General features: G+C 53.1%; 1 protein-coding gene across 1 annotated transcript; it reads right to left on the bottom strand.

Annotated features, from left to right (window-relative positions):
• Positions 1–18,714, bottom strand: NCAN (neurocan). Its single transcript, XM_022558322.3, has 14 exons — positions 18,432–18,714; positions 17,157–17,564; positions 14,473–14,647; positions 14,235–14,362; positions 13,393–13,686; positions 11,899–12,495; positions 10,241–11,701; positions 6,026–6,142; positions 4,921–5,034; positions 3,425–3,583; positions 2,216–2,298; positions 1,345–1,489; positions 486–668; positions 1–233 (listed from the first exon to the last, which is right to left on the bottom strand). The coding sequence occupies exons 1-14, from the start codon at positions 18,502–18,504 to the stop codon at positions 88–90; spliced, it is 4,083 nt and encodes a 1,360-aa protein (XP_022414030.1). The 5' UTR covers positions 18,505–18,714; the 3' UTR covers positions 1–87.
• Positions 18,715–20,661: the final 1,947 nt, after the last annotated feature.

Raw genomic sequence — 20,661 nt, 5'->3', positions numbered from 1 at the left:
TCTTGTTTCTCTCTGGGCTCTGCCTCCCCAGGTGAAGGCTCCAGGGGAGGTGTGGGAAGGGGATTGTGCTTTCTTTTGCCTGGTTCTTCAGCAGAAATTCCCTTCTTCCTTCTCCCAGTCCTCTGCTGGGTGTTTCTTGTGTTTTCTGCGCTCCTTGCGCGATTTGTGGTGGTGATGCTGGTGGTGGTGTTGGTGGTGGTGATGGTGTCGCCGCATCCGATGGGATCGTCTGGCTGCGGGGAAGTGAGGGACGACAGGGACGTGGCAAAAGCTGATGAGAGGTGGGTGGCCTGCTGGAACAGGCTTCCTCGGGGGAGGGGGAAATGGAGGGAACACCAGGCAAGCTAGTAAGTTCTCACTTATCTGCCAGGCCATATTATCAGGCAGACATTCAACCAGATCAATGTGTGTAGTCATGAGATGCTTAATTGGAGACTACCAGTAGCTGGAAACTTTTGTTGGGGTGTCTGGCGGAAGCCACTTACGTTTGGTGCAGACGATTTGGGGCCGGTCCCATTTGCCATTGCTCCGGCATCGGATGATGGCCACGTGGTGCTGGGCAAATCCTTCGTCGCACTGGTAGCGTACAGTGGCGTGGACATTATACTTGGCCTTGCGGGCACCGATGGGCAAGGCGTTCTCCACTGCTGGAGGGGGACCACACAGCACTGAGGACAGAGGAACCTCCAGTTAAAGAAGTGGATGGGACTGGGGCTGAACTGGTTTCATCTCTTGTTGAGATGAACCCTCAGCTGGTCCCACCTTTATCCAGCTGTGACCTCCCACCCCCTAATTCTTGTGCATGATGGGAATGAAGGAGATGGGAGGCAAGAATAATCTGAGCAAATGAATGGCAAAAAGGATATGAAAATTGGCAAAGAAACAGAAGCAAGAATGAAGAAAAGTATAAGAAAGGTGGACTTGAGAATATACCTATACATATATATGTTTCCTTAATATGTAAAGAGCTCTTACAAATCAATAAGACCAATGAACCGATAGAAAATTAGGCAAAGGAAATGAACTGGTAGGTCACAGGAAATCAAATACGTATAAACAGCTTATCAACATATGAAGAGCTGGTTATTCTCATCCTCGAAGACGTGCAAACTATGATAACAATGAGACACTGTTTTTCAGGACTTAGATGAACAAAGAACAAAAAGTTTGGTAACACAGAGTTGGCAAGGGTGGGGGAAAAATGGGTACCCTCACATAGTTCTAAAGAGTGAAAACTGGGCTGGACTGACTCCTACATTTACAAACTTAAATAAAACAACGAGCCAGTGACAGGCAGGAGGGAAGGTTGGGGGAGAAGGGGTGGGAGGGAGAGTAGCAGCATACCTGTGCCCTTCTTACAGACATAGGGGAGGTTGTAGTTGCAGGGGACATCATTCCAGTGCCCACTCTCATGTGACACCATCACCACACAGTCCTCCCCACCCGCGAAGAAATTGTCGGGCTGGTTCTCCCTCCAGTTCTCATATTGCTGTAAGAATGGGGAGCAGGGGGTGCTCAGGGGACATGCAGCCTGTCCCAGGCTCTGGCACTGGTACTGTGGGATTCCCCTGGCCAGACCACTCAAACTCTTAGGGACTCAGTGCTTCCATCTCTACAATGAGCACTGTTCTGCCTGCCCTGAGGGTGGCTGCCACTACAGTCCAAGTCAACCCTCCTCTAGCTGCGAGGCTGTGGTGCCCTCTTCCCTGGTCCTCCTGCCCCGGCTCACTCCCTGACAGTCTGTTTTCCACATGGGTCACTCATTGTTAGATAAATAGTTGAACAAAAGGTGACCTCAGACTGGAGGTCCAGGAGAGCTTCCCTGAGGAGGCAACAGGAGAGCTGAAGGAAGACTCAAGGATAAGAACAACGCAGGCAGGGAACAGAGTTCTAAGCAGAGGGAATAGCTAATGCAAAGGCCCTGAGGCAGGACTGAGCTTGTCCTGTCTGAGGAACAGAACAGAGGCCAGGAGGGCCGGGGCTGCTTGATCCAGTTCAAGTGTAGTCAGAGAGTGGGCCGGGGCCAGTTCTCATGGCAGAGGAGAGGAGGTGGATTTCTTTTCTAATTGTGGTGAAAAAGATATAATATAAGGTTTACTAAAGTGAAGCCAGGGGGCCGGGTCATTGTAGCTTACCCAGAACTCTCCATTCTAGGCAGGGCCCAAGTCAACAGTCTGACTGCAGGGACCCAGGCCCTCAGGCTGCCACCACTCACCAGCCCCGTGTTGTCCGTCCACTGGAAATCCCTCTCCACGATCCTGTCGTTTAGGCCGATCCACGTGTTTTCACGCCCAAAACCTGTGGGGTGTGGGGTGTCGTGAGGGCTGGGTACTTGCACCTCCCCCAGCCTAGGTTGCTGGCTGGAGGCCAGGTGGGGGGTGTGGGAGGGGAGACTCAGCCCCCTCCCCAGCCTGAAGGTGGGCTGGAAGGGGAAGTGGATGAAGATGAGAATGGAGGGGGGGTACCCAGAGCCCCTCCCCCAGTTTTGGGTTTGAGCTGGAGGGGAGGACCCCAGCCCCTCTGCCAGCCTGGGGGGCATGGGCTGGAGGCCACGTCCCCCCATTTCCTAGCAGGATGAGGCTCTGGCTGGCCTCATACTTGGGGAGTGGGGTTGGGGCATGGAAAGGGCTGGAATTAGGCTCCTGGCCTTGTCACAATTTGTGGCTTAAACAAAAGGCCAGAGAAAACGATAAAAACAAGTCAGATCTTTGCAGAAATGAGAGAGCACGGGCTAAGAGAGCCAGCGAGCAAGGCTGACAGGGCAGGCAGGTGAATCTAAATGAGCCAATCAGTCACTGAGGAGGAAGCAGCTGGATGCATGTGTGTTTGATTACATAGAGGAAAAAAGCCAGTGAACCAGGGAATGAACAAATTAAAGAATTAACAGGGGATGGGATGGGGAAAATGTGAATAAATAAATGGATGAAAAAGGGTAGAAGGAATAATGAGTAAATCAATAAATGCTGGATTTAATTTATGGGACACCCCTCTTTCTCTAAATCTCTGCTCCTCCCTCATTTCATCCCCCGCACCACAGATGCTTCTCCATCACCCTCTGTCCCCTGGCCCTGTTTTAACTGTCATCAGTGCTCTGAGAACCAGCTAAATTTTAGGATAGACTTATTTAATTAGATATTTACTTGTTTGACTATATGCTCTTCAAGAACGTCACTCCCTAAGGACAGGACAATGTGTGTCTCTGTGCCTGGAACAGTGCCTGGCACATAGCAGGTGCTCAGTAAATAGTCAGAGAATGAATGAAGTGAATGAATGAACTGACAAGTGAATAGACACTTGAATTAATAAGTGGTCAGGGCTTGCATTAATGAACATAGCTTCAGAAAGGTAGCGTCTTCAGGACCCTGGGGGGATCCCCTGACAAAGGGACTGTAAAGGCCACCCCTGCCCACCCCAGAGTCCCTACTGTTAATGAAGCCGTGTTCTTCGGGTGAGTGGATGCTGGTCAGGTGGCCGGCTCGACGGCGGCAGTCCCTCTCGGCATCCTCCCATGCCCGCCGATGGGCGAAGTAGCGGTAGCAGTGGCCCTGAAACTTGTGCCAGCCATGGTCACAGCCCTCTGTGTCTGGGAGGTGGAAAGGGAGCATGAAGGGGGCTGGCCTCAAGCCGAGGCCTGCCTTGCCAGCCGTGAGCACACCAGCCCACCAGATAGAGGGCCCAATCCAAGGTCACTGTGGGGCTAAATCAACCCTCTCCCTGGGCCCATCCCCCAGCCCCCACTCTGTCCCCCCACCTTTTCACCTCCCTCCTCCCATATTCACTTCTTTTCTCTGTTGCAGGAAGAGATTCAACTGGAAGACCATTACACACATTCCCTCTTATCCCAACTCTCATGTCTCATTCTCTGATCTGGCCGCATCCTGGGACCTCAGGAAATGGTCTCAGGAAGGCCTAAAATTTCCCTCCTGGGAAAAAACTCAAATAGACATTTCTCCCAAAAAGATATACAAATGGCCTACAAGCACATGAAAAGATGCTCAACAACGTGAATCATTAGGAAAAACAAATCAGAATCACAATGGGATACCACCTCATACCCACTAGGATGGCTATAATTTTTTTTTAAAGGAAAATAATAAGCGCTGGCAAGGATATGGAGAAATTGGAACCATCTTGCATTGCTGGGGGGAATGTAAAATGGTGTAGCCCCTGTGGAAAACAGTCTGGCAGCTCCTCAAAAAGTTAAACACGGAATTACCATATGACCCAGCCATTCTACTCCTGGGTACACCAAAAAGAATGGGGGAAACATCAAAAAGAATGCAAAACAGGTATTGAAACAAAAACGTGTACATGAACATTCATAGCCGCACTATTCACATTAGCCACAAGGGGGAAACAACCCGAAGGTCCATCAAGTGATGAACGGATAAACAAAATGTGGACCGTTCAATGGAATACGATTCAGCCATAAAAAGGAATGAAGCACTGACACGTCCTACAATGTGGATGAACCCTGAAAAACATCATGCTGAGTGAAAGAAGCCAGACAGAAAAAGACACAGAGCGTATGACTACATTTATATGAAACATATAAAACAGGCAAATCCATAGAGACAGAAAGTAGATGAGTGGTTGCCAGGGGCTGGAGGGGAGGAATGGGGAGTGATGGCTCATGGGGACAGGATTTCCTTTGGGGCTGATGGAAATGTTCTGGAACTAGACAGAGGTGGTTGTTGCACAACACTGTGACTGTACTGAATGCCACTGAATTGTTCACTCTAAAAAGGTTAATTCTACGTTATGTGAATTTTATCTCAAGAAAATTATTCGCCTCCTGCCTGTCTGACTCACGGCCATGGAACCAGAGGCAAAGACCTGGAGCTCCATGTGTGGGAAGCTTGTGGTCCAGCACCCAACCCTGTTCCTGGTACTGTTTCTGGGGTCTCGGCAGAGACTCACCTTTCTCACAGAGGCTGCCCCCATAGCTGGGGAGGCAAAGGCAGACAAAGGCGTTGACCTCGTCGATGCAGGTGCCTCCATTCTCACAGGGGCTGGAGATGCAGTCATCTATATCTGGAGGGGAAGGTGGGGCTGAGTCAGAGGTCAGCTTCCCTGTGGCTCCCAGTCCCCACGGAGAACCAGGCAGAAGATGCGTTCATGACCCTACCATCTATCCCAGACCTGAGTACAACAGCGATGGTCTGCACTGATGGCCCAATGACTCTGGAGGTCAAGGGGGTGGAACCTCACACAACTGATGTGAATTAGCATCAATGAGAGGAGATGCCACTGGGCTGGCTGAAAGCCAGAGTGTGCAGGACGTTCCCCCTGACTCCAGAACAGTGAAGGTGGGTCTGGTAAACAGACACATAGGATGTCGAAGCTGAAGGGTCTTCAGAATGTGGAGCACTTAAAAGGATTTGCACAGAATCACGAAGTTGTTTGTAGGTACAGGGAGCAATCAGTTGAGCACCTCTTCTCCCAATCCCTGTGTAGATAGTGCCTGAAGCATGTACGATGCCAGGCAAGTCACTTGCCCTCTCTGAGACTCAGTTTCTTTTTTTTGCAAAGTGGTGATAACAATAGCACCTCCACAGCAGTGGTTGTGAGTAGAGTCAATGGAAGAGCTCAAGAAATTATATCATTTATAATTATTGTTATAATTTCATAATTTTTTCATATGTCTTGTGTTGGGCTTTGGAGCTAGCTTCCAACAGTTCTGGTGGTGGTGCCTATACCCCTGCCTACCCAGGAGAGGGTAGGCGATCCCCTGGGGCCCTTTGCTGGTGGGAGTATGAGCCTCACCATCCTTTTATCTTCCCCTTCCCCACCCCTGCCTGGTAGTAATGGGAGGCAGCACACCAGAGCCTCAGCCCTGAGGATAAAACCTCAGATGGTTGTTGCTGAGGCTGATTTACTGGAACCAAGGAGTGAGGGAGGGGAAGGGAGCATCTGAAGCCAGCATTTTGTGATCCCTGATCCTCATGGGGATGGCTGCTGGGATAGACCCCAGGGCTCTGAGTCAGACAAGTCTGTGTTCAGATCCTGAGTCTGGCGTACTCACCGATCTCACAGTTCTCTCCAGCAAAGCCCTGGTCACAGCTACAGCCATACATGGTGCCATTGGCTTTACACGTGCCCCCATGCAGGCAAGGGTTGTTCTCACAGGGATCCGAGGGAACTGCAGGATGGACAGGAGTACAGGAAGGAGTCAGACCACCAAGTCTGCCTCCCAGGGAATCCAGACCTCAGACCCCTAAAGGCCCTCTCGTTCCACCCCTCTCTGTGGAGTCCCCTCTATAACTTCCCAATAATTGATTGCCAACTTCCTCTCACATGTCCCTGTGATGAGCTTACTCCTTCCAGGAACTGGCCAAAGCACCTGTGGGATGCCCTGGCTATGGCAAAGTCCTTCCTTGGACTGAACTAGAATGGGATCCCTGCAGCTTCTCTTAGGAAGTCTTCTCATAGAACATGGTTTAAGTGCCCTCCTTGACTTATCCCCATTTTTCTAGAAATACCCAACTGGTCATTGTGCTTCTCATACTTTGGAGCAAAGACGTGGACATAGGTTCTAGATGGGGTATGAACGGCACTGGGACCAGTGGGAGCCATCACTTCCTTCGTCCTTGTGGCTCAACCTCTTCTGATGCAACCTCAGTGGTTACAGTGTGGAGAAGTGGTGGATTATAGCAGTAATAACCATAGGCTGTGCAGTCAGAGAGGCTGGTTCAATTCCTGCCTCTGCCACTCACTAGGGAACCCTGGGCAAATTACTTCTGTGAATTTCAGTTGCCTCATTTACAAAATGAAAATAAAAATAGCTCATCCTGGGCTTCCGTGGTGGCGCAGTGGTTGAGAGTACGCCTGCCGATGCAGGGGACATGGGTTCGTGCCCCGGTCCAGGAAGATCCCACATGCTGTGGAGCGACTGGGCCCGTGAGCCATGGTCGCTGAGCCTGCGCGTCGGGAGCCTGTGCTCCGCAACGGGAGAAGCCACAACAGTGAGAGGCCCAAGTACCGCAAAAAAAAAAAAAAAAAAAAAAAAAAGTAGCTCATCCTGCTCTCCCAGTCCTGACCATAATGCCATGACTGGCTCTCTGTATATCAGCCTGGGGCCTCTTGAGGGGTCTCAACATTGCTTAACATGGACAGGGCATCCAGGGGGAGTTGAATGTGAGGCCCTGTCCACCTCTCTCATCCCTCAGCTGGGTTTCTCTGGAGGCAGGAGGGTCACCCCTCCCCATCTCAGGGCCTCAGAGGCCTTGGTGAGTGGTCTCTGGACCACCCTGGAGTCTTGGAGGTGCAGAGCAAGAACCCCCATATACCCCAGATGACCCCTATCCCTTGTCAGGACAGTGTCAAGTCTTCCACTGCAAGATACCAGAAATGAGACCCAGAGGAGGGCAGGGTCTAGCTCAAGGCCACTCAGCAGGACAGTACAAGAGCCAAAACTGGCCTACGGGGATCTGGAAGCCGTTTAAGGCCCTCTCTCCAGGCCCTATAACCTAGAATTTGTTTCTGTTTTGTCCTGGTCTGGAGGCCCACAAGAAACTGAGACGATGACAAGCAGTCACCTCCTCCCTGATCTTCTGGACTCCGCCTTCACCCTTAACAGGTTGTTCTCCCCATAGCTGCCAGAGGGAGCCCATGTAAACCTGAGTCAGGTCATGTCCCTCCTCTGCCTAGAATCCTCCATGGCTCCCCATTGCCCTCATAGGAAAAGCCAAAATCCTTACCTCAGCCCACAGGGCCCGGTGCAATCTTCCCCAATATCTCCCTGCCTGATCTTCCTCTCCCTCCTTCACTTACTCCGCTCCAGCCACACTGACCCTGCTGTTCCTCCTACACACCAAACACGGTCCTGCCTCAGGGCCTTTGTACAGGTTATTCCACCTGCCTGAACTGCTTTTCCCCCAGATCTCTGCCTGGCTCCACTCTCACCTCCTTCAGGCTTGCTCAAATTCATCCTAACCCCCCTTCCAAAGCCAAAACCCACCCACTGGCATCCCTCATCCCTTGCTTTACTTTTCTCTTTTGTCTTTATTACTTTCTAACCTCCAATATAATTTATTAGGACCATCATTTCTTATCCATGCCTCCCCCCAGAGCGGTGATGTTCCACATGGCAGCCACGCACAGCTATTTAAGTTTAAATTAATTAAAATGGAATAAAAGTTAAAACGCAGTTCCTCAGTCACACTAGCCACATTTCAAGGGCCCAGTAGCCACCAGTGGCTCGTAGCTATTGTATTAGACTGCGTAGCTCGAGAACATTTCCATCACTGGGAAAGTTCTAGAGCATTGTTCTAGAATGTCAGCTGCCAGAGGACAAGGGACTCGGTCTCAACATGGTGCCTGGAATACAGCAAGCACTCAATTGTTGCTTGCTAACTGCATAAAGGTAGCTGCTGGCCTGCCCGCAGTGACTGAAGCCGGTCCCTGGGGCAGTGGCGTGTACCACCACGGATGGCCAGAGAGGCCTGTGGCTATTTCTGTGCCTGGTGCCACCCTGGCACGTGCGGGCACATGCGTGGGGCTGCCAGGCGCCAGGACGTGTAAGCCCCACCAGGTGCCCCAAGCTGCTGACACCTGCCCACGGACTGGCGGTGACTCAGTCGCTTGCTGGTGCTGCATTTATTTTTGGCTTCATTAGCATTTCTGCTGCAAGCAGTAGGTGAGTAGGCGCCCAGGTCTCCCCCAGCACTGGCTGCCTCCCTCCACCCCGGCTGCCCATGGCTTGAGTCTGGAGCCGAAAAACCAACAAAGTCCAAGACAGATCCAGCCGTGGCCCTGGGGGCTCCTCTCAACACACTTTCCTTAGCACACTTCTTCGTGGTTTCCCTCCCACCTGACCATTCCTTCTCTAGTTCCTTTGGCCTTGGGCAAGCTTACCCCCCCCCCAAGACCTCAGGGCGTTTTATTTTGTTTTATGTCAATGAAATAAGCATCTTAGAGCCCAGTGATTGAGACAGAGACTGTTGTCAGACAGCCTGGATTCAAACTTATCCTTGACACTCCCCAGCTGCATGACTCTGCACAAGTCACTTGACTTCCCTGTGCCTCAGTATCCCCATCTGTAAAGTTAGGATCGTACTAGAACTTGTTCCTCAAGGATATTAAAAAGATTAACCAAGATGATTCCAGTAAAGTGCTCAGACCAACCCAAGCACAAAGGCAGTCACCAATAAGCATAAGCCTTTATTGATGCAAGTGCCCCTTCCCAGGGTCCACCTGCCTCCTGGGCATCTAAGAAAAGAAGATGCAGCCCCAGACACAACCCAGAGATGACAGGGTGGGTGATAAAACCCTGCATCCGCTGTTTCCATCACCACGACACTTTGCCTTCAAAAAAAGGAGCAAGTGTTATTGATTGATTGTAAAACCAATCGTGTTAATAAGAGTGTTTTGCAACTCGGAAAAAGTGTGCCTTTTAATTAGCTTCTTCTTCTTCTTTGTTTTTGTTTTTGTTTTTTTTAACGCTCACTTGACCGAAAGAATAGCTCAATATGGCAGGACCTAAAAACTAAAGGGCTGGAATTTGCAGGCTGCCCATAACGGGCAGACCTGGCCCCAGGAGAACAGGGTGATGGCTTTCTCTGGACTCCGCTGGGCATAGAGCAACCAAGGCACATGTGGATTTGGGTGCCAGTTGAGGTTTGACCACTGACTAGCTGGTAGCGACATACCTCCCTGAGCCTCAGTTTGCTGTCTATTAAATGGGGGTGATGCCCACCACTCCCACCCCTTCCCAGCACCCACTTTATCTGTGGCTTGAGGCCCCCCACGTTTTGCACCACTGAATTCCAGCTGCGATTCAACACTTGTCCAGGAAGGCCTCCTCCCTCCGGCCCCACCCCAGGGGGGTTGCCTGTAACCAGCTCTGTCTTCCTCAGACTGAGGCATCGCTGAAGGCAGGACCCCAGCATCACACAACACTGTCAGCTGAGAGCGGTCATGAACATGATTTGCTGATTGTACTCATCCCCAAAACCAAACTCCGCCCCACACCTCATCATTGCCTCATTACTCGCTGTGCACAAAACACATCAAATGCAGCTTCACCTCCTGGCCTTTGCCCAGGCTAGTGCCTCTGCCAGGAATACGCTTTCTGTAATTCAACTCTGCCTAATGAGCTCCCGCCTTCAACATCATCCCCTGCTAGAAACCTTCCCAGGCACCCAAGAACAATCCTTCCTCCCAGCTCTGGCCTACCCCAGCCCCTGGTTCCTGAGCACAAACACAGTGACCTGGATGAGACCACGAGCTTCCAACTCACCCTCCTCTGCACTCCCATTTGCAGGGGTTCCTGGCAGGGCTGGCTCCTCTCCACTTGCTGCCTCCGCCCAGAAGCTCTCCACACCTGGGCTCCCCGCCAGGACCTCCAGCTCAAACTCCTCTGGGCCCAGGGAGGCAGGCAGCAGGGTGCTGGGGGAGTCCCACGGCACTATAGGCTCCCCCGAGGAAACTGAAATGGGCTTGTCCTTGCTGGCTGCTGTCGGTGTCCAAGGAGGAAGAGCGGGCTCCCCTGAGGGGCTGCCCTCATGTGGAGGCTCCAAGCCTCTCAGGGTGCCCTGGGTCACCATCTGGCCCTCCGGCTCTGGATGGGGTTGGGAGTTTGAGGAGGCCATTGTGGACATGGCCAGGACCCCAACCTTGTCCCCCAGGTCCAGGGACATGAGGGACATCACCACACTTGTATCCACAGCCATTTGAGGGTTCAAGGTGGGGCTTTCAGCTCCCTCAACCACGTGGGATCCAGGTTCCCAATTCCCACCAGCACCACTGGTGTCTAGTGTGACCATGGAATTCATGGGAGCCACTGTGGCTCCTCCATCTGTAGCAGCCGAAGGCTCCAAACGCGGGGTGACCTTGAGCATCAAGGAGACCCTAGGGACCCCCAAGGGCACAGATGGGGAATGGGGGTCTAGCCCTTCACTGTGCAGTGACAGCCACATGCCCTGTGCCTCATCCATGTTGGCCTGCAAGCTGGAAGTGGGGGTCTCTGCTGTGTTGAAGACCGCAGACTCAGACCCCAAGACGCCTCTGGCTACCATGGGCTCAGTGGCAGTCTCAGTGGGAGTGACGGCTGCCACCACATTCCCATCCACAGAAGCCTGTGGGTTGGATCTGGGGGGCTCAGCAAAGCTGAGCCCAGTAGGGCTGGTCCCCCCAGTTTTTCCGAAGTCTGCTCTGAAGGAGTTAGGACCGGCTCCAGCTTGTGTGTCTGTAGCTGCCTGCAAAGGAGCCGTAGGACTTCCTTCTCCATGGCTGCTGAGTGCCAGGGATGTGGCCTCTCCACCTTGTCCCATCAGGCCCGAGGAGGAGGGCAGGGAATATACTTCTGGATGGATGGGATCCTGGGGGCTGGCCTCGATCTCTGAGGCAGGGGGGGGTGGGGCAGCGGCCATGGCTTCACTATACCCCTTTACCTCACTGGCATCGGTGGGGAGGGGCGTAGGGTGTGACAGGAGCCACAGTTTGGGGCCACGAAGCATGGCCATGACAGGGAGGTCTGGAGAAATGACTGTGGGAGAAGCCTCCCAGCGGGCAGTGCTGGGGCCCTTTAAGGGGTTGGGAGCCAAGGCAGTGGCCTCCGAGGAGGACCAGGGCAGGTCGGGGGTGGCTGGCCTCACACTGGGGCCCTTGGCTTCCTCTAGTTCCAGGCCAAGGGTGATAGGTGGGACCATGGTTGGGGGCCACAGCCAGGGCTCTGGGGGGCTCCTGCCACCAGGGGAACCTGAAACAATATCAACAGTAATTATAATTATCTCTCAGCAGCTTCTTCTGCTGATTGTCTCCTTGGCTCCAGGCCTGAGGAAGAGGGGTCTTCTGAGGCTTGGTGAGGCCAGGGGACCCAACTGTGATTCGGAGCCTCCTCCCCTGTCCCCCTTGCATCCCCAGGCAGGTCCCATCTCCCCCTTGGACCCCACTCACCAGCTCCAGGCACATCCACCTCATTGGTCAGCACAGCCCAGGGGCTTTGGCTCCGGCCACTCCCCAAGGCGTCAGTGGCTCCTGTGGCCAGGGGAGGCTCCACGTAATTCCCAGCAACCTCTGGGGTGGGGGGCTTGACGCTGGCCTGGAGCACGCCCTTCAGCCCTCGCTGGGGTTCCTGTTGCTGGAAGTGGCGCCCGTTCAACCCTTTAAAGCGCCCCCTCCTCCTGGGCATGGGGCTGGCTGGGGTTGCCTCTGTGTGCCTGCCCACCGCAGTGCCTGCCTCCACGTTGCTGGGGGCGGGGGACACCGTGCTCAGCCACACCTCCTCAGCCTCCAGAGCAGGCCTTGAGGCTAGTGTGAGGCCCCCAGTGGCAGGACTGGGGGTCTCTCGAGACTCCTGCTTCTCTGCCAAGATCAGAGGCTCTTCTTCCCCACTGGACACCAGAGGCTCCTGGAAGTCTGGGGTGACTACCTCCTCCTCCTCCAGGCTGGGCTCCAGTTCTTGGGCGGGGGGCCCTTCTGCTGACAGAATCTCCCCCTCATCCCCAGACGACGGGGTCTCTGGGTTTCCATGTTGTGATGTAGGGTGATGAGCTGTGGGAGAAAGCAGAAGAGGCTGTGTTAGGCCCAGGGGCTGGCTGGGAAGTTCTGCCTGAAGTCTACCCACATTCCAGCATGCTACAGCAGAGATCTTCTATGTACCTCTGTCTCTCTGAGCCCCTCTGTCTCTCTGGGTTGTTTCTGGGATCCCCCCTGACTGAGAGACAGAGGCACAAAGTTATCATCCTCACTGTTCAGGCTGGGGTCCACTGTCAAGGTCAGAATCAACTGGTCACAGTAAAGGGTCAAGAGACAGCTTGGCTGGTGGGTGAAGCTGAGCAGTGGCCAGCTCTCAGGGGGGCAGGTCAGACCTGGGCCGTGGCTCCTCCCATGGAAAAGAAAGCGCCTAATGGGCATGGCCTTTCTAGGAAGAGATTCTTTCCCCCCCCCAGCTTACACATGACTCAGCTCCTTGGACTTGAGGTTTGCAGCTTCTGAGGGTGTGGTCCCACCCCAAGGGTGAAGGCCATCCCTGGTCCCATCCCTGGGGGTGTGGCCTTGCTCAGGGATCATGGCTAGTTGAGGCATCACTTCCTCCCCAGTGGGTGCTCATGGGCAAGGCTCCAGGTGAGAACTGCTCCATCCAGCGGCGTGTCTCTCAGAGATCCCAGGAGACATAGCCCACCCACTAAACAGGACTTCCCCCCAGAGCTTGGTCTTCTCTGGGGCTCGTCCTTCTCTAAGGCGGGGCTCCTACGGAAAGCTTGTCTCAGAGGTACGACCTTTCCCTGGGGGCGCGGCTCACCGCGCAGCAAGTTTTCTTGTGCCTCTCCCCTGCCTGGTCTCCACCTCTACTAGAAAGCCAAACTCCCGGGGGCGCGGCCGGTATCAAGGTGCATGCCCTTGGGGCGTGGCCACCCGGGGACGCACACTCAAAGGGCGTGGCCTCACCTCGGAAGCAGTAGGCGTCGTAGCGCTCTCCCGGCGACGGGAAGCGGGTGCGGTTGGCGAAGCTATAGACGGTGCGCACGCCCGGGACTGGGCCCCCGCAGCGCCGGCGCGGCGTCTGGATAGGATAGCGCACGCTGCCGTCGGCCAGCCAGCCCGGGTCGCACTGGTCCAGGCCCTCATGCCAGGCCAGGTGCAGCTGTCCTACCGAGGCCAGCACAGCGCCCTGGCGGCGGCACTGGGCACGCGCACCGGCCAGTGTCAGGCGGCGGGCCAGACCTACGTAGAAGACCTCGCCTGCGGGAAGGCGCGGGAGAAGGTCAGAGGGGCCCCAAGAACCCTCCCACGGAGCCCGGGAAGGGGGTCCCACCCCAAATAGCCCTGATCTGGCTAGATCTGGGTTGCAGCAGCCGCAGCTGCGTGCCCCCATCGCCAGAACATCACTGTCGTTACCTCTCATGCAGTGCTAAGAGGGGGCTTCACTTTCCTTTTCAAGTGAGGTAACTCAGGCCCCTTAACGAGTTGAGCTTCAGAGAGAGGGAGGGCCTTGATGAGGGGGGGCTCAGTGAGGAGGGAAGTAGGAAGAGGGGGGGCAGGAAGGGGGAGAGACTCAGAGAAGGGGACAAGGCTTCAGAGAGGGAAGAGGCTCAGAGAGAGGGAAGGGGCACAGAGGAGAGGGGCTCAAGGAGTGGAGGAAGGCTCAGGGAACCGGTGGGCTCAGATCTTGGCTGCAGGTTTAGAGAGGGATGAAACTTAGGAGAGCTAGGAAGGACTTAGGGAAGGATGGGGGTTAGGGAGGGTAATGGGGCTCAGGGAAGGGGGTGTTCTGCCAGCCCCAGACTTACCCCCCAGCTCACGGGCAAAGCAATACACATCGTAGAGTTCCCGTGGGTCTCGCCTCCCATAGTTCCTCACCCCTGGAAGGCTGCTACGGTCACCATAGCAACCAGGACGGGACTGGGTGATAGGATACCTGACAAGACAAGGTGGGGGTCCCTCTCAGATGTGTGCTCCTGGGGCCCCCAAGGACCATCTTTCTCCAGGGGCTAGCTCTCCATCTCCCTACCCTGTGTACCCCCTCACCGAACAGTGCGGTCAGAGAGCCACCCGGCATCACAGTTGTCAAAGCCATCCTCGAAGGCAGCCTGCAGGTGCCGCGGAGCTGCAATGGTGGCTGAGTTGAGACGGCAGGCCTCCTGGGCCTCAGCGAAGGTCAGCGAGTAGCGATCCTGGGCTGCTCGGTAGTGGAACACAACACCTATGGGGAAATATCCAGGATGATTTATGCTGTAATCTTCAAGAACAGACCTCGCTCTTGCAGAATAGCGCCCCCCCCCAGTCTGATAATAACAGACCTGCTGCCCTACACTGCCCTGTACCATGTCTGTTCACTCAGCAACAGGCATAGTGCTAGGGTGATGATGGGGGGTGAGACAGATATGCCCCCATTTTACAGACGAGGAAATGATAGCAATGGCCATAAAGGGCTAGAATTTGTTAAATATTTGCTATGTAAAAAGCATTTATAAGCATTATCTCATTGAAATCTTACAACAACCCTATGATTATCCCCATTTCCAGAGGAGCAAACTAAGGCTCAGAAAGGTTGAGGGACAGGTCTAAGGCCACATAACCTGTGTAAGGGAGAGCCAGAAGTTATATCCAGAAAGATCTGACTCCAAAGATAGCACTCTTCATGCCTAAGGTTAGGCTCTGGAGGTGACAGGAGGCATGGAGAAGAGTGAGAGATTCTGCCTCTTAGGAATTAAGTACATGCATACAGAGGGGAAGCAAAGGCAGCAATGGGTGATCAAATGTGGTGGGTTTTTTAAAAAATTTTTATTTATTTATTTATGGCTGCATTGGGTCTTCGTTGCTGTACGCGGGCTTTCTCTAGCCGTGGCGAGCAGGGGCTACTCTTCGTTGCGGTGCACGGGCTTCTCATTGCAGTGGCTTCTGTTGTTGTGGAGCATGGGCTCTAGGTGCGCAGGCTTCAGTAGTTGTGGCACGTGGGGTCTAGAGCACAGGCTCAGTAATTGTAGCACACAGGCTTAGTTGCTCCGTGGCATGTGGGATCTTCCCAGACCAGGGCTCAAACCCGTGTCCCCTGCATTGGCAGGCAGATTCTTAACCACTGCGCCACCAGGGAAGCCGCCAAATGTGGTTCTTGCTCAGCTTAGAAATGGAGTCACCGAAGGCTTCCTGGAGGAGGTGACATGTAAGCCAGGACATGAAGCATCAATAAGCTCACTGTGACTCAAATTCTGATTTAGGGATGAGAGAAATGGCTGAGCAAAACAAAGGTATTAAACATTTTGCTCCATTTTATCAAACTGAGAGCTCCCAGAAGGCAGCAGCTGTGTCTCACTCATGGCTGTGTCTCCAGCACCAGGCTGGCATGTGGTAGCTACTCAATAAATGTTTGGCTGAATGAACGAACTAACCAAACCCAGAGGTGGAATTCTCTTCTTTCACGACTTATCAGTTTTCTTTGAGGTTTATCAGTTTTGAGAACAATGCCTTGGAAAGGGGATGATTGGTTGACCCCATAAAATATGCAGTGAGACACTGTTGGCTGGGCAAAGACTGTGCTCCAGAACAGAGGGTGCAGGGACTTTGCTCATGGCCAACATAGGTTAAGGGAAATTGACTTCCCAGTAGGAGTCCACAGGATATTCTCCACACAACAATCCATTCGTTGGGCTTCCCTGGTGGTGCAGTGGTTAAGAATACGCCTGCCAATGGAGGGGACACGGGTTCAAGCCCTGGTGCAGGAAGATCCCACATGCGTTGGAGCAACCAAGCCTGTGTGCCACAACTACTGAGCCTGTGCTCTGGAGCCTGCGAGCCACAACTACTGAGCCCACGGGCACAACTACTGGAGCCCATGCTCTGCAACAAGAGAGGCCACTGCAATGAGAAGCCTGCACACTGCAACTAAGAGTAACCCCCGCTCGCTGCAACTAGAGAGAGCCCACGCGCAGCAATGAAGACCCAAAACGCAGCCAAAAAACCCCACAAATCCTTTCATTGATTCATTCGTCAAATATCAATTGATCATCTTCTGTGTGCCATGCCCTGTCCTAGGACTTTGTTTAATAATTTAAAAAAAATTGTTTTTTGGCCTTGTTCATCTTGATTGGTTAGGAAAACAGAAACTACACTGACTATTTCAACAGAAACAATTTAATATAGGAATTGGTTACATTGATGACTTATTTACTTAATCTATATTTTCAATCCACTTTTTAAAAAGAACTTCACTTTTTAAAAACATATATTTATTTTAAAAGGAAATTTGTATTCCTATTTTAAATAGAAAGCCAATATCCTTTGCCTTATGTGAAAGTAGGTAACCATGAAATGGACTTAAAACAAGGTTATGAAATCCTATGAAATGCTGTGGTCCATAAGAGACTGAGCCAGAGGCTGCTCTCTCTTAGCTAAAAGAGAAAGAGGGAGATGTTAAAGAGAGAGGTATACCCATGGAGACTTTGTTCCTGACTTCATCAGAAGAACTGAAAGCAAATCACTGTTCAGGGAGTGATTTCTTTTTTTTTCTTTTCTTTTCTTTATTTTATTTTATTTTTTTGCTTGTGGGATCTTAGCTCCTTGACCAGGGATCCAACCTGGGCCCTCGGCAGTAAAACTGCAGAGTCCTAACCACTGGACCACCAGGGAATTCCCCAGGGAGTAATTTCTAAGGTGACATTCAGTGGATGGGCTTCCCCATCCCAGCCTCGGCCCCTCCCCTTCCCCCAACTGACCCGTCACTTCCAGGGGCACCAGGTCCTGCTCATCCTCGATGCCCCTCACCACCTGGCAGCGGTAGAGCCCGGAGTCGCTGGCCCTCAGTGGCCCCAGTAGCAACGTGGCGTTGACCCGGTGCCGGGGGTAGGCAGGTAGTGACACGCGTCCCTGCCAGCCCTTGGCCACTCGAACCACATTGTCCTTGGCCACTAGGATGGGCAAGTCCTGCCGTTGGCCTGATGCAGTCCGCACCTTGGTCCACTTGATCCGAGGAGCTTCTCGGGCTGCACCTGGCCGTGGCCACAGGGTGAAGAGACAGGGCAGGGCCACCAGCTCTGCCAGCGCAGCCCGCACCGACCCAGACCCCACCTTCTGCATGTGGAGCCCCTTCTCGGCAGTGGCAGCAGCAGTGGCGTCCTGTGTGCCTGGGGTGGAGAAGGTGGAGAGAGGGCCTGGCTGAGAAGCAAGGACCCTCTGACTGAGGCCAGAGAGGTTAGGTTGCCTACACAACATCACAGTGTCGTACACAGATCTGTGACCTGCAACCCAATCTGTGAGCAGAAGAGGGGTAATGGGGCCGAATCCCTTCATAGTTCTGCCTCCTCTCAAAGTCCAGACCCTGGAGGCCAGGGATTTAACTCTCAGTGTCACTGACTCACTGTGTGTCCATGGGAAAGTCACTATTCTGCTCTGAGCCATGGTTTCTCCAAAAGTTAAGCGATAGGCAGCCATTGGAAGAGAGTACCTTCTATATAACAGGCACTTTATAAATAGCAATCAGCTCATTTGATTTTCATAACCATCTGCAGAGGTAGCCATGTCTCATCCTCTTTTGGGGGAGTTGAGGAAATTGAGGCTCAGAGACATCATTATAATTGCGTAAGGCCACAGAGCAAATCAGGAGGCATTGCTAAAGTCTGGGCTTTTGACCGCTACTGGGGAGATGCCAGGGAGAGGCACACAGACCTTTATTTCTCTTGTCCCACCCATGGCAGGCATCACTAATCAATCTTCATACTATTCTCTCTCCCTCTTTTTTTTCTCTCTCTCTTCAGCTCATCTCAGCAAAACAGTGAGAGGCGGGAAACTCTAGCCTCCTCTGGCAATGACTAAAAATAACCTCTCAGGTGTCTTGTTCGCTTTTGACTGTTCAAAGACTTTTTTCATCTATTCTCATTTTATTCTCCAGACCAAGCCAGAGAACCAGCAGGAGAAGGCTCTCAAGTTAAAAAGCTGCCCCATCTTGTCAATTCTCCAGACCCCAACCTCTCCCAACCCACAAGCCAACTCACCCTGTTCCCCAGCCACAAAGAGCAGCATCTGGAGAATCAGGAGGCCTGAGACCCAGACAGACATGGCCCCCATCCTGGACCTGAAACAAGATGGAGAGGAAGGAAGGGGTGAGTACAACCCTCCTAGACATTTGGCATGAAAGGACCAATTCCTCCCACTCTACGGATCTGGAAACTGGGGCTCAGAGAGGCCAGTGTGTCACTCAAGGTCACACAGTCAGCAAGCCAGAGCTGAGCCAGAATCCGAACCCAGGACCAACTGACTTCAGAATCCGAGCAGTGAAGTCCTATGGTCAGAGCATGGGTTCTGGAGGGAATCAAACCTGGGGTTGTCTTTTGCCTGTTCCTTGCTGGATGACCTTGAGCAAGTAGCTTAGCTTCTCTGTGCCTCAGTTTCTTTGCAGGTCAGATGGGGATAATATGAGGTAGTTGGAAGGGATAGATGAGTCAATATAGTCAATACATATAAAATGCTTAGAACTGCCTGGCATGAAGGAGTAAATTTCAGCTGCTATTACTATTATTGACTTTAACATAGCCAAGATCAAAGTCCCATTTTTCAAGTCAGCCTCCCAAATCAAATTGGGGGCTCTTAGAGAGCAGCAGCCAGTCCTAGTCTGCCTGGGGTCCCCAGTTCTGGCAGCAGACTGGACTCCAAGCCAGCCTGTAATCTGGGTTTGCTGACTGACACGATTCTCAGCTTCAATTCCAGGATTTGGTTGTCGCCAAGATTCTATTCCTGGTTTCTGGGATTTTTGAAGAGCTGCCAAGTCCCAGCTGGAGGAAGGGACCTCGCCCTCGCCCACCCCATCCTCCCCCTGAATTCATACTGACTGGCGAAGATGCCTTCTAGGTCCACAGAGAAACTCCAGTTGTGGGTCTAGACTCCTATAGGGGTTGTGGCACACGAGCATAAAGTGGACAAATAGTGAGCACTACCTGTAAGCAAGGCCCATTCCAAACACTGGGATACAGCAGTGCCCTCCCAAACCTCACATTCTTCCAGAGACTAGAAACCCTGGGGTGGTGGTGCGTCCCACCCCTCTGGAACCCCCTTCCCCTTCCCCCCCCGGGGGGGCTCAGAAGGTGGGGGCAGATGGGAAGTTAGAACATCACCTACAAACCCAGCCCTTGCACCCTCCTCCTGATAAAAGAATAGCCAGTGTGGATGGAGTCCAGAATAGGGTCCTGTGGGGGACAGCTGGCCCCACCTTAGGGAGGCAGGCCAGGGACCTGTCCGTGGTGCTGAACTCTGGGGCAGCAACGCAGTGGCACTACCCACCCCCTTGGTCTCCTTGCCTTCTTAGGGCAGCATCTCGGGGTCCAGAGAGGGTGAGCGGTTTTCCTGGGACTGCACGGCAGGGCAGAGGCCAGCTTCTGGGACGGTGCCCCTAACTACCGACCTGTAAACCTCAGCAACCTCTGCCTCCATCCCGGGCTGTCCTCATTTCTCCCCCTCGGAACCCTGAGCGGGGTAGGATCCCCTGATGGCTGTCCAAGGCCTGGATGGGTATTAGAGGGTGGGGCAGGACTCTGGGCTGCGCCTACCCCAAGAGAGTTTTAGGAGGGGGCAAGTTCAGAGAATTCTCATGCACGTGCACACACACACATACTCTGTACGGTTAAGAGCTCAGACTATATCCACATGACTTGGCTTCAAACCCTGCCTCTACTCCCTACATGTTGCATGATCCTAGACAGCTGCTTCATCACTCCGTGCCTCAGTTTTCCCACCTGTAAAATGGGGATCAACCAGCACATACTTCAGAGTGTTATTGTGAGAATGGAATGAGCTAAGACTTGTCGAGTCCAAGAAATGTTCACTTAAACAACAGCTTCTTATACACAAAGCCTGATGTACACACTCAAATATGCACTGGTGGTCCGACAAGGTGACACACAAAGGTTCAGTTGCACTCCCCCCCATGCCCTCCCGCACACACTCCATCCCCTCCAGTTGCACCTCACACACCCACACCCCTTCTCTTAAAATACCTCTTCCCCAGGGCCACAAGAGGTGAGCATTTACACAGCTGTCTGGGGCTTGTCCCCTCATTAATAATGCATGAGCCTCATACATATGCAAGTAGGGGCCTGTGGGGCTTTGTGGGAGGGGTGGCCCAGGAGGGGGGAGAGAGAGAGAGAGAGAGAGAGAGAGAGAGAGAGAGAGAGGAGTGTGTGTGTGTGCGCGCGCGCGTGCGCGTGAGCACGCGTGTGTCTCCTCCTCCCT

The sequence above is a fragment of the Delphinapterus leucas genome, unplaced genomic scaffold (genome assembly GCF_059928025.1).
Source record: "Delphinapterus leucas isolate spDelLeu-1000000601 "Yukka" unplaced genomic scaffold, BTC_Dleu_Yukka2 spDelLeu_asBTCV2_sq25, whole genome shotgun sequence".
Classification (NCBI taxonomy): domain Eukaryota; kingdom Metazoa; phylum Chordata; class Mammalia; order Artiodactyla; family Monodontidae; genus Delphinapterus; species Delphinapterus leucas.
This window is presented reverse-complemented; position numbering and strand designations above follow the sequence as displayed.